The following is a 13,437-nucleotide window of genomic DNA, read 5'->3' on the forward strand; positions in this document are numbered from 1 at the left end:
GTCTCATCTTGTCTCCTTTTCGTCCACAGTTTGGTCAGGTTGCCCTAAAGCCATTCCTTGTACTTTTTACGGCTCCCTTCTCCTGTATGTCTGAAAGTAGTGTGCTTTCCCTCCTTTAAGGAGGTTTGGATTTAAAGGGGAGGAGACGAGCCGCTCCATCCATCCAAAGCTCAGACCTGACCTATACTCGAGAGCAGAGTGTACGACAGGGCCAAAACAACCCCCCTCCACTCTGTCCCCCATAGGTTAGTGTTAAAAAAAAAAGCTGCTAAGCTCTTAGCTGTGTAATCGTCTGTTGTGGCTGTTCCCAGCCTTCTGCCCTCATTCCTGCTGTTCACACCGCCGTGTTTTTTGGTAGACGTTTGAACAACGGTGCTCTGCACAAAGCTCTACAATAGCTGTGGGCAAATCACTCTCAGCCTAGAAGGTCTTCCAGTTCATTGGCGGAAAAGATTAAACACAGAAAGATAGTTGCTTTGATCTTCCTGAATGAAGAATAAAAACTTTGCTTTTTGAATGAATGTTCTCTGTCTAAGCCTTCAGGCCAGGATTTACATCTCAAACACTGTAATGAGTACAGTAAACATATATTTAAATGAGCTCTAAATGTTTTTAATTTAACAAATGCGTCTTTACAGTAGTGATTCCATTAAAACAAACCCTGGTGCAATCGATCTGTTAGTGTAGTGTAGTGTAGAACCCTGGAACGGCACTAAACAAGGGGACCAAAACCACTGAAAAGATGGGTCTCGGTCCACTTCCAAACGAACTATGGTGCGGTTCAAATGAAATATTAAAGCAACAAGGACCTGGCATGTAAAGAACCAAAAACAGGACATAATGTCACAAAATGCGACCCTAAAAAGGACAGAATGCTTAAGCATACCTGTTTTCTTTTCTCATCATAGTCGTGATGTTACCCATCACAGTTCGGTATACAGGCAGAACCGCATCTCCTTACAACATGTCTTCATTTGTGTGTGTGATGGAGGGATTTCTGCCACTATTTTAACTCCTTAACACAATTTTAAATCTTAAGTTCTCAGCTGGTCAAAATACTATCATATGTAGGCTATGCACACATACAATGAGCGCATTTAGCCCAGTATACAGCATTTTTTTGGATAAGTTTCAGTAAGTGAAACCGAATTGTAAGTAAATACACGTAATAAAAGCCAACCATTCAGGTTGTGAACATATCCCTATGCCTTTAGGTTCAGGGTTTAAATGCCAATGTGCAGGCTAAGCTTTTTTAAATTCTGAATTAAAACTGTGAAAACCAAATGAAACAAGCAAACTGATTGACCGTGAACCGATGAACCGATCGAAGTGTGAACACACCCTTAAATGCCACAATGGTAGGAGAAGATTATGAGGAAAACATTTTTTTTCATAGGATAAGAATTTTCATTACAAAATATGTGTACATTTGTTGTGTTTTTTGTAAAGCCAGTCATAAACCGATATGAATAGACCCCAGTGGTCTATTACTGTACTATGTCTTTTAGATTAACTCATAAATGTCACAATAAAACAATTTTTTAGTTGTTTGCTTTACATGCTCAGACAGACATTTTTTGGTCTAAAATCTGCAGTTTTTGGCTAGAACGAGCTGCTTTTGCATGTGTCATCTGGGAGAAGTGCCCATACAAGTAAACAAAAAAAGATATCCCAAAACTCGTTTTTTTAAATGTGGTCCATGTTTAGCCTGAGAATCTAACTCTTTAACAATGTAAATAAGTCAGAATGCATGAAATAACACCCCATCACAGTTATTTTAATATTTACCATATGTATACTGTAGCTTTAATTTATTTTGATTTCAGTTTTAGTAATTTTAGTAATTGTACTTATTATTTTTTATTGAGGTTGCCATGGAAACATTTCTAATTTTTAAGTTAAAATGTTTTATTTTGGATACCAACATTTTTTAATAGTTTTAGTTTTAGTTAAAATTAACATTGTGTAAGAGATCTTAACCAGGACTGGATTTGTCTTATTCAGTGATGATGCAATTAGTTTTAGTTGTAGTATGTAGTCGCAACATTTACTGATGATGCTTTCTATTTTTGTCACATCATGCTGCGTAGCTCCGTCCACAGCAAAATCTCACTAGCTTAAAGTTCTGCTTTACATACCAAATTAACATTTATTAGGAAATATTTAGGATTATAGAATTACTACTTGACACTGTATGTTCTTTTAAGGTGATATTTTGGCATTTTTGTAATGCTTGCATTATGGGTCCAATAGGTCACAAGTTGGTTGGCAAAGTTCCTTGTTTATTCAAAGCAAACTTTTAACTAATATGTGATCTCTCATGGATCGCACTGGAAGTCCCATCCTCACAGAGTTAATACTCCATTAACTACAAAGATAATTAAATGTAACTTCTGAAAGCCGATAAAGTCTTTGACAGAAGTGTAATCACCCTGCAAAAGCCATATAACAAGTCAAAAACTAATTACATCTGATAAGGATTATAAACAACAACTGCATCTAATGAATTATCAACTTTTGCAGCTGCGCACACATGCTCAAATCAAGATCTCTGAGGCGGAGATGTCAAAGGTCAAGGCGAAGAGACTAGAACACACATACACTGCAACTGGGTGGTCGTAGAACCCCTACAGTGCGATATTGTACACTGTTTGACTCCATGACCTTTGACCTATCAGGTAAATCAGCTGACGGTGGGAGGGAATATCACTTTCACAACTGTAAATGTGAAATCTAATGCATATTTAAGGAATCTTAAATATTTTGGCTAAACATATATAAATAAACGCAGTGAGAAATGAATGTCTGTGCACGGAAATACTACCAAAATCGTAACAAAGTATCCATTTGTCAAAATCCAGAGTTGTAAAATTTACAACATGACTCTCCAAGTTCAATGCTGTCAGTCTGCATCACATGGCTTGATACCCTCAACACTGAGGCTGGGTCACATGTGCCTATTACTGTAAATAGTTGATATCTGCCCACACAGAGTAGGCTCGTTCAGACGGCCATGCAACGATGAGCCATTCTTGCGGGCTGGTGAACAAACCTTTTAAACTGACCTTGGAAAGTGGGCAATTTTAATGATTTTGGTGCTGTATGTGAGACTGAAAAAAATCAGAACACCCACCAAAAATCAAACACACCCACACAGCAAAGAACAAGATCACTCATTATCACGCTCATAGAGAGACATGGACAACCTACAACAATTACACCACTCACATCCCAAGTCAATTAAACTGACAACTATCTCAAAGGCCTAATAGCATTTTTTTTTTTTTTTTTTTTTTTGTATGAATGAAATCTATAGTCTTTAAATACATGCAACCTGCTCCAACTTTAACCCTGAGATCTAACTTGAGTAAAAACTACAGAAAATCAGAAAGCTTCTAGGTTTTAGGCATTGACAGAATTAAAATAGAATAAAAGTCTAAATCAGGGGTGTCCAAAGTCGGTCCTGGAGGGCCACTGTCCTGCAGAGTTTAGCTCCAGCTTGCCTCAACACACCTTGCTAAAGTTTCTAGAATGCCAAATAAGACCTTAATTAGCTGGTTCAGGTGTGTTTAATTGGGTTTGGAGTTAAACTCAGTGGCCCTCCAGGGGCAGGATTGGACAACCCTGGTCTAAATGAATGAATAAATAGACATTTTAATTTTAATTAAGTTCTTTAAAATACTGCTACATTTATGTATTATATCGACAAATTATGACTAATACTTTATCATAATCATTTAATATTTGTTTTAATATTTGAATGATTTCATGAAAATAGCAAGAAATGCAATGTAATAATGGATGTAAGGATGTACATAATTTAATGTAAAATATAATCAGTTTAAAGCTGCAGTCCGTAACTTTTTGCACTCTAGTGGTTAATAAACAGAACTGCATGCATCTTGCGGAAGAACATTGCAGCCGGAGCTACTTCTCTCTGTCTATGTCTATGGCGGATCACGCAGGGACTGTGCTCCTCCGCAGCAGTGCCTACCAGTCTGGCCTGAAATAATCCCAGTATAAACACTTATTATAAGTGTACCATAATGATTCAGGGTAAGACAAAAACATGGTTTGGAAAATGGATTCATATTGTACATTCTCATTATATATTTTTTGTAAATCTTGAACACAAAAAAAGTTACAGACAGCAGCTTTAAATAAACAAGCAAATTAACAAACAACTGACTGTCTCATGAATGCTAATTCAATCTTTGGGCTTTATTTGCATATGTTTTATGCTTAATATTGTGTTTCCACACAAACAACTGATTATAATGCATCGCACCCACATTATACTGAATTTTTTTAACAGCCCAAATATTTGTTTAAGATATAATGGATGGTCTATACATTAAAAGCAGTTGTTTAAATATTATTGAGATACCTTTGACTGGTTAGCATTTAATACATAGACAGTATAATATACAGCAAAACTGAGGCTGTATAATTAAAGTAAAGCTAAACTGTGATCAAACTGTTTATAGCCATCAACCAACGCTGACTTATACTGAAAAACAGGTTGCAGAAGCTCACCTCCTCCGAACGGAGCCCATATCACCCTGCGTATGGTCTTCACCCAATCCTCCATGTCATTCTGTGTGCTGGCCATAAGTAGGTAGGTCTCATGGTTGGATGTCATTCGCTCCCTGTCGCCCCCTACAGAGAGAAAATTGAAATAATGGTCAGATGTTTGTTGGTTTGAGATGTTAACATTTTGACACCCAAAATAAAAAATGTGCATGACATTTTAAAATACATCAAAAATCATTCATATATATGCAGTTTTAATGGCAAGAGACAGGTAAATCTCATTCGCTTCCTTCACTTTCAGCCCCCAAAATATTCCTTTCAACAAACCATGACAACAACCAATTAGGTTTCTGTCATTAAAGATGAGAGGCAGAACATGCCTTTGTGTACTAAACCTCTGTGATCTGTCATTAACCCTTGACTCAAAGCCATTATTTACAAGGGTACAGGTGTGTTGACATGTGTGAAAGGGAGCCGAGACGTTCCACCATGGGTTTGTCTCAGCGGATATGTGGTTTAGTCTGCTGGGGAATGAGGTGTCTGTCCTGTTCGTGAGAACAGCATGCATGGGCCGTTTGAACAGACACACAGAATTAAAATGGCCAGTTTGATACTGTCTGCCTGTCTGTGTCTGTCTGTCTGTGTCTGTCTGTCCGTCCGTCCATCCATCCATCCATCCATTCATCCATCCATCCATCCATCCATCCATCCATCCATCCATCCATCCATCCATCCATCCATCCATCCATCCATCCATCCATCCATCCATCCATCCATCCATCTTGTTCATGTTTTGAGATTCAGCCAACAAGAGAATAAAATGTATTCAGGGAACTTAAGCTTTTATGGCATCAGATAGCAAAACCCTTGTGCATTCTAATTGAAATCTTTATTTTTAATAGTTCAGATATCTTCCCACACAAATGGTTTAAGCAAATTTATAGGACGCACACATTCACAGAAAGAAAAAAAAATGCGAGAAAATCAGATCAATATCGGATGCATCTTGTTTTGCCCCTCATCCATATGGAGAGAGACGATTACAAGTCTTTAAAAGCATGTCTGACATGTCCGATCCGTGTGCTGAGGGAGAGTTTTAAGAGTTAATGGAGATATGATTGGAGTGAAAGACTAAATTATTCATTGCGTTCATTCGTGTAGTTCTCCGGAGACTCGCCACTGTCTTGATCATTGATTTTCATCTGCAACAAGATCAGTTTGGCGGCCATTAAACATTTATTTATAGACTGTCGAGAAGCAAAGCAGATGGAAATCACTGAAGGAACAAGGGCTGCGGTGACTCCATTGACGGCACCCCTCCAAAAGGACCGATTGATTCGGAAATAGATTTCATGCACAATCGAGAGTGTTGTGGCCTATTTTTGTCAGATTTTGGTTTTGCTTGTCATATTTACATTAGTTTAATTTATGTAAATGCCCTGTATTGTATGTTCTTAAAGATTTGCATACTGAATTGAATTGACATGTCAATGGAATGTTTGAAGTAGAAGAAAGCCCACCAATAAACAAGCATGGTGAGATCACATTATTTTTCCTTTCATGCACCAAAATTTGTCACACCATTTTGGACCTTTTGTGACTACCTTGACGTATTTGACATGTAAATAATTTAATTATGATGTATTAGTTTTACCTATCATGTCACCTATGAAGATACATTTTTGTTTACTAAAACAACACATACAGCCATTTAAAGAAAAGTCTTAAAAGTCAGCACCCCGTCTCGTTTACATTTCGTAAACTTGCTCTAGTGTTTCGGCATCCACACCTGTTTTACAAATGGAAATGAAGGAGACAAAAGCTGGAATGCCGAGCAGCAGCCCACCGCCTGAGGCTGGAGATGAATGGAGAGTAAGATAACGGCAACCTAAGCCAAGACTAAAGTGTCATGGCATATGCACCGACCCGCTCACATAGGAATGCATGCCTGCAACAAAAGGCCGACTCGACAGGGGTCCGGCTAGAACACTGTTTACAGACCATCTGCTGCGGTCTCATCTTCCTACTTGAGCACATTAAACACAGGCACACTCACACAAGAGGCCTAAACACAGCTTCTGAGGACCAAGAGGAGGCTAAATGAATCGTAGATGAGTCTATCTAAAAGTATACAAGGCCTCTTCACCAATTAACAAAGCACCTGTTTCATCAAGAGAGAAATAATGCATAGAAGGGCTAGCCAGCTCATTCCTCTCAGCTGCAATGCACGGCTGCTTTATCAGTGAGGCAAAAGATCTAGAAATGAAAGGACAGACACTGATGAGCAGTCACAGCTATGGAAAGGGTCTGAAATGACATTTTTACACTTCAGTAAATCCATCAGACATTTAAAAATAGGTCATTTTCTCCAATTCAATGGTTAGAGAGCATGATGATAAACACTAAAAACCTGAATTTTAGCTCCAATTGGTATTACAGGTTAAAAGACATACTACCATTCAAAATGTTATGGCAAGATATGTTTTTTGGGAAGACACTTATGCTCAGCAAGGCTGCTGAAATAATATTGCTATTGAAAATAATTGCTTTCTATTTTATATAGAAATATTTTTTATATTCTAAATATTATTTTATATATTTTAAAACGTCATGTGATGCAAAAATGCATTACTCAGTTTTCAATGTCACACGATCCTTCACAAATAATTCTGATATGCTGATTTGGAAAACAAGAAACATTTCTTACTATTATCAATGTTGAGAACAATTGTGCTGTTTAATTATTTTGTGGAAACCCTTGTACATTTTAATCCAGGATTCTTGAACTAATAGAAAGTTCAAACGAACAGAATGTATTTCATATATAAAGACATTATAGATGTCTTTATTTTCACATAGTATAAATCTTTCAATCAGAATGATTTTAATAGGAATATATATTTGAATACATTGCTTGATATTTGATATCCGTTCGAATGAGATTTTTCTCAAAAATGACAGCCCTAGACCGAACTGCCTGAGCTCTAATGTTGTGGGCGGGGCTTACCAACAATATTCATCCAGAGCAAATGAAACGAGGGAGTGAAGGGAAGTGGGTTTGTGTGTTTTTTTGTGTTAACTCACTATTGGTAAGGTCAAGAGAAAACAAGAAAGCGCAGCTGGTATTTTGTGTGGAAATAGAGTATTGGAAGCGTTTCACATATTTCCGTATCACAATATGTATTGAAAAAGTTATATTTTTGACAAAAATGTATAATATATATACATTTCAACGCGCCAAGGTGACTAGAAGTGACTGTGTTACACGCAATTGTTGAAACCCGACCGCATTTGGCAGGTTGGCGGTAGTTAAAGGGATATTTCACCCAAACATTAAAATTAAAATTAGGGGTATATGACATTCTTTTTTCTTACGAATACAATGAGAGTTATATTAAAAAATGTCCTTGCTCTTCCAAGCTTTATACGGCCAGTGAATATCAGTCTAAAATTTCAAGCCCAAAAAAGTCCCAAGCCCATCCATCTTTATAAAAGTAACCCAGGGGGTTAATAAAGGCCTTCTGAAGTGAATCGATGGGTTTGTGTAAGAAACATATCCATATTTAACATGTTATAAAGTAAAATATCTAGCTTCCGCCAGACCACCTTCCGTATTCAATTTACCGAAAACTGAACTGTGAGAGGAGTTACAGGGTTCGACATTAACGCTTTTCCGGGACAAGTGGATTTTTTGAAGGGACAAGTGAAAAAGGATTTTACTTTCCTGATGGACAAGAGCCTGAAAACAAAAAATAACTAGCAAATCACCAAAATGGACGAATGATTGTGCATTCATTTAGTGTAAGTGGCGATCGATATTGGTGGATAATATATGATGAACTGACGATAACAAGGTCGCGCTGTTGACACTCGTGCAGCCTCTCGAGGAGAAATTACAACACTAGAGCGTTTAACCTGTTTCCTGAATACCATCACGACTGAAAATGACACTGCTTTCATATGACAGTTTCATAAACAATTAATTAACATTCACTTACATTCACTTAAAGTCACTTACATTCTAGATGCAATATTGAGTGCTTTTGTTCGATTTCAGCACACAGCAGAATCGTAAAAAAATAAAAAGCCATTCAAAAAAATTAGACTCTCTAATCTAGAATAGCATCTTACATGAAACCAAAGTACCAAACATTGGCATGAAAACAAATACCACAAGCCTATACTGCATTTTCTTATAAACAACATCAGCACTGCTTCAACTACGCCATGATTCTTTCTTCAATCATTATACCCAGCACTAACCAGCATTTTAGTTCACTCCAGAGACCTGTGACCCCGGTCTTACTACCTACAGATACTCTAATAGATTACCTTCCTCTCCAAATGAACTTAACGATCTATGACCCATACGCTCTCTCCCCTCCCCTCCATCACCTGGCTGTACATTAACCTCGATGTGGCTCTTTAAACTAGACTTTCCCATGATTATAGATCCATAGAGGTGACCCATTTATGCTGTTCTATGATCGGCACCCCTTTGTAAACAGAAGCTTTAAAGATCTGAGATCACCGTCCATCTTTCGGCTCCTCTCTACCTCGCAGCGGGTGAGTGACAAACTCTCAAGGGTTCATAATGAACCAGCTTTTCACAGGCCCGCTGCCATTGATCCCGGTGCCAGTTCACACACTCAGGAGGCTAACGAGAGCCCTTTGTGCCCGCTGAGCGTTCAACAATCACCCGTCTTCATGACCAGGGCACGACTGAGCCAGTTAGCAAAGCGTAATTTGTGCCAAGCACGATGTCACCTCTGACAGATCTACTTCAGCGATCTTCAATAAATAAGGGTAATATGCAAAAGGGTGCGCTAATTACATTTAAAATAACAACATCATTATGCTGCTGAAATGCATCGTGGCATGCTTTTCGGTGCGCCTGTTCTTCCAGACGCATTGCTTACACATTGAAAAGCACTTATGCAGTTGATAAATTAATTATAGTATGAGTTATACTTGCAAAGCACATCATTTTGAGGATACAAGTTCTTTTTGGATAATGCCACCAACTAATATGCAAATGCCAAAGTTACTGGCACCATTGAGTGGGAATTCCTACACAGACATAACACTTGAGTAAACATACACCACATAAAGCAGTATATTTCTATAGAGAGAGATATTTGACAGTGTGTTTAAGTGCTAGACAGAAGGTTTACATAGTGTAATGTATAGCCCAGACATGAACCATCAGTGCATGGTGTGTGTGTGTGTGTGTGTGTGTGTGTGTGTGTGTGTGTGTGTGTGTGTGTGTGTGTGTGTGTGTGTGTGTGTAATAAACAACATAAGAATGAGCTGTAGACGCATTCCTCTTGTGCTCTGTGTGTTTATCTGCATGCGCTGGTCCTATGGAATTCTTACATATGGAGCAATCCATCACAAGCCCAAACTCTTAAACATCCCAGAAAGACAAACAAAAATGCTTTAGTTTTAACATATGTCAAGATAATGTCATAATACATCTAGAGCCATAACAGCATCCTTATAATCTAAAGACCCAGGCTGCATTCTTGCATTGCATCAGCTTGATTGGGTCGATTTATGTATATATGCATCAGACAAGCAGACAAGTTTTGCATTTTTCAAGATAGTTTCACAGTTTAACCCTCTTTTGCACAGTTTTCCTAACTGCATTTACCATTGCGTCATGTGATATTCATGTAGCAGCCTATCTTAGCTATTAAAAATCAGCTTACTGTAAATTGTGCTGATAATTACACATGACAGTGGAAAGCCAAGTGATGACTTCAAGTTCACCAAAATTGGTGCTTTCAGCAACCGTGGTCAATAATACTATAAATATAGAACAGTGTTTACCATAGAAAAACACCATCACCACATAACACTGCTTTACTACAGGAAATGAACTAAATAATAATGCAAAATTTCAACATACAAACGGATAACAAAAAGGAACTAACTTTTTAATTCAAATATAACACTTTCGTAATGCAAGCAACATGCGGTAGAGGGTTAAAAATAGTTCAACTTTGAGAGCGTTACGTTTATATTTTAAACGCAAGAACAAGCCCGTTGTATATGAATCCACCCTTAAGGATACATTTAGCGTGCAAATGCCCACATTTGCGGCTTCAGTACATAAACCCAGTCGTGTTTACACACACGCGCGCGCAACATTTACGGTCTCATATTTTGCGCGCTTCAAAATGAAACCACCACACAAGCCAAAACTATAAAAGAACGCCTCAGCATGCATACTAACCCTCTGGCTTCCAGTTGCGGGTAGTTGTTACATGCGTATGGACTCAAAGTACTGCAGAAATAAATCCCACTTATGTTCCAAGCGGCCGCGCGCACAGCTCCACACACCAGCACCTCGCGCACCGGCTGCGCGAGACACAATAGGATTACCAGCGCTGTCAGTCCCTCCCCTCACGCGCTCGGTGCCACTACGCTGTTTGTTTGGCTTTTAGAGCTGCGTGACGTCACACAGACAGACTGATGACTCTGAATGGAGAATAATTAGAGTTGAGCTACTTGGTTTTGTAACATAATTTTTTCGAAGATTGTAGTTCTCCGTTACAATATTTATAGTTCCATTTTGCTGACATGTTGTTTAATGGCACATTCCCCATGTGTCACTGTTTAGTCAGTGAATTGTTTCCTTTTTTTACCTCATAAATAATGGTGGAAATGCTCAATTGCTTTTTATGCAACGTCAAGTTTTTAAGGTATGAAGAAACTGACTTTAAAAATAAATGAATTCCTATTATAGCTAACTATTTTTTTTATTGGGTATTACAGGGTTATTTATTATTATTATTTGGTAATGTTTTATTAATGCACTAAAATAACGAGGTGAATAATACACCTAACTTACCACAATACTGTGGTTACCATAGTATTTTTTATAAGGGCAAAAATACTAACTTATTGCACACTATAAATTAGTTAAATGGAGCGTGCACTTCTTTTCATGATGGAAAGCATATAAAACTGTCTCTAGTCATCCTGAAACTAACACACACACACACACACACACACACACACACACACACACACACACACACACACACACACACACACACACACACACACACACACACACACACACACACACACGCCAGGCACATTATCTGTCTGACTCCCTGTTCAGTCATCTATACAGAATTCCCTGCATTTTTCCTGTTTCCCTGATTTAGACATGCACACCCTCCTTCCTCAGGATGTCCTGAACAACCGCTCCAGTGTTTCTGAACTTACTCATCTTAGCATTCACCATGAGTAAACCGATTAGCAATATCTTTCCCCCTTGAACAGCTTGTCTGTGTGTACCATGTGTCCGTCCCGTAAGCCGGTTAATAACAGGTGACCCAGACAAACTCTTATTCATCTCCTTAAACTAAATGAGATCTTCAAGATGGTGGTTTGATAGTATAGTAGTAAACCTTAGAGCCAACGTCTGTCACGCATGCTTGTGGGGTTAACACCAACTGCACTGACATAATCAACTGAAGGTCTTTATTCAGATGTCACTGGTGTTTAGGAAGCATTTTCCACGCAGCTGTCCGGAGGCATTCGCAGGCTGCGCTGTGTGAACGGATTGTTATGCAAACACACTTTGACTCCTGAGAGAGTTTGACTTTGACTCTTTCTGTTGCTTTCCTCAGAGCAGGACACGAACATGAGTAACAGGAAGAAGTGACTTGCCTTTCTTTAATGCAACAAACCCAGTGACCTCATTTTTCCTGCTTCTTCCTGTTTATTCCTCCATAACATCCAGGATGGACTAGACATGCTATGCAGTATTTTATGGTGGAATATGCCAGAATGCATATAATTAACAAGCAAAATACACTTAAACACAAAAAGCGAGATAAAGAGGTCTTAAAAAGGGATTTGTAGCTCACTCATTTTCCATCAGTTTATGTTCATGAACTGTAATGTGCGCAAAGGATTGTGGGGGATTTAAGGCTACGAAGGATACATCCGATACGTCCTACAAAACAGGCCGAATAAATGGCGTGAAACGAAATTTCAAAAGAGACTTGCAGCCTTCATATGATGCAGCCTTCTATTTGAGAAACACCCTACTGCAACTCCCGTTTCATGCCGACTTTAACTTGTCCACACATTCACAGCCAATCACAACAAATCTGATGTTTAATATACCGCTAAGCTAGTTCCTCTTTAATATAAGTTCAAGACTTTCAACTGTGGTCGGGGCTACCTAGAGTAGTGCTGCTAAAGTTCAAATCTAAAATGTCACAACCATGGCTTCTTAGGACAAAAACGTTGTGATTTATTGCTTCCTGTTTGGAACATGGTGTTAGCCTCCCCTGATCTAATGACCCTTGTCTTATATAACCCATTATATTGTCAAAGATAGCCACAATGCAGAGGAAAAGAATACATTGAAAATTCAAAGCACTTTTCACACTTTATTTAACCCTTGCATTCCAACTACTGCACTACTTTCACATTAACGTCTACTAAATGGATGTCTTTGACTATTTAGGATATATTTTGCAGCTCCTTGCTCATGATATGGCATTGTAAAAAGTGTGGCACTCCAGTTCAAGTTTAAATACGTGCCTATTTAAAATGCAACTTTTCAATTCAAAAACGAGTTCTGTATGTGTGGCCCCTTAAACTCTATAAGTTAATCAATGTCTGAGCACATAAACATAAATGCACAGGAATCAAAATCACAGAAAGCCATTTGTCATTTATCTTTAATGTATCCCACCATGTTCACACACTCCACATGACTGAAATTGACTGAGAGGGTTAACAGCCAATAACATCACCATCTAACTCACTCAGCAATACTGTGTCAATATTTAGCATGTGATATCACCAAGACCCGCAGGAGTCCAACATTGAGTAATTAGCGATAGATGACCAATCATAATCTGCTTCAATGCT

General features: G+C 38.3%; 1 protein-coding gene across 4 annotated transcripts in view; it reads right to left on the minus strand.

The window, feature by feature from the left end:
- arhgap24 (Rho GTPase activating protein 24) overlaps nt 1-13,437 on the minus strand; it is a 182,144-nt gene that overhangs the window by 11,981 nt on the left and 156,726 nt on the right. For 3 of the 4 annotated variants that reach the window (XM_067424711.1, XM_067424710.1, XM_067424712.1), the window contains one exon: nt 4,537-4,659. In XM_067424711.1, the coding sequence (XP_067280812.1) occupies nt 4,537-4,659 (123 nt within the window). Of the gene's footprint in view, nt 1-4,536; nt 4,660-10,771; nt 10,926-13,437 lie in introns of those variants that run through there. The other variant, XM_067424713.1, reaches the window with a different exon arrangement.

The sequence above is a fragment of the Pseudorasbora parva genome, chromosome 18 (genome assembly GCF_024679245.1).
Source record: "Pseudorasbora parva isolate DD20220531a chromosome 18, ASM2467924v1, whole genome shotgun sequence".
In the NCBI taxonomy this organism is placed as follows: Eukaryota; Metazoa; Chordata; class Actinopteri; order Cypriniformes; family Gobionidae; genus Pseudorasbora; species Pseudorasbora parva.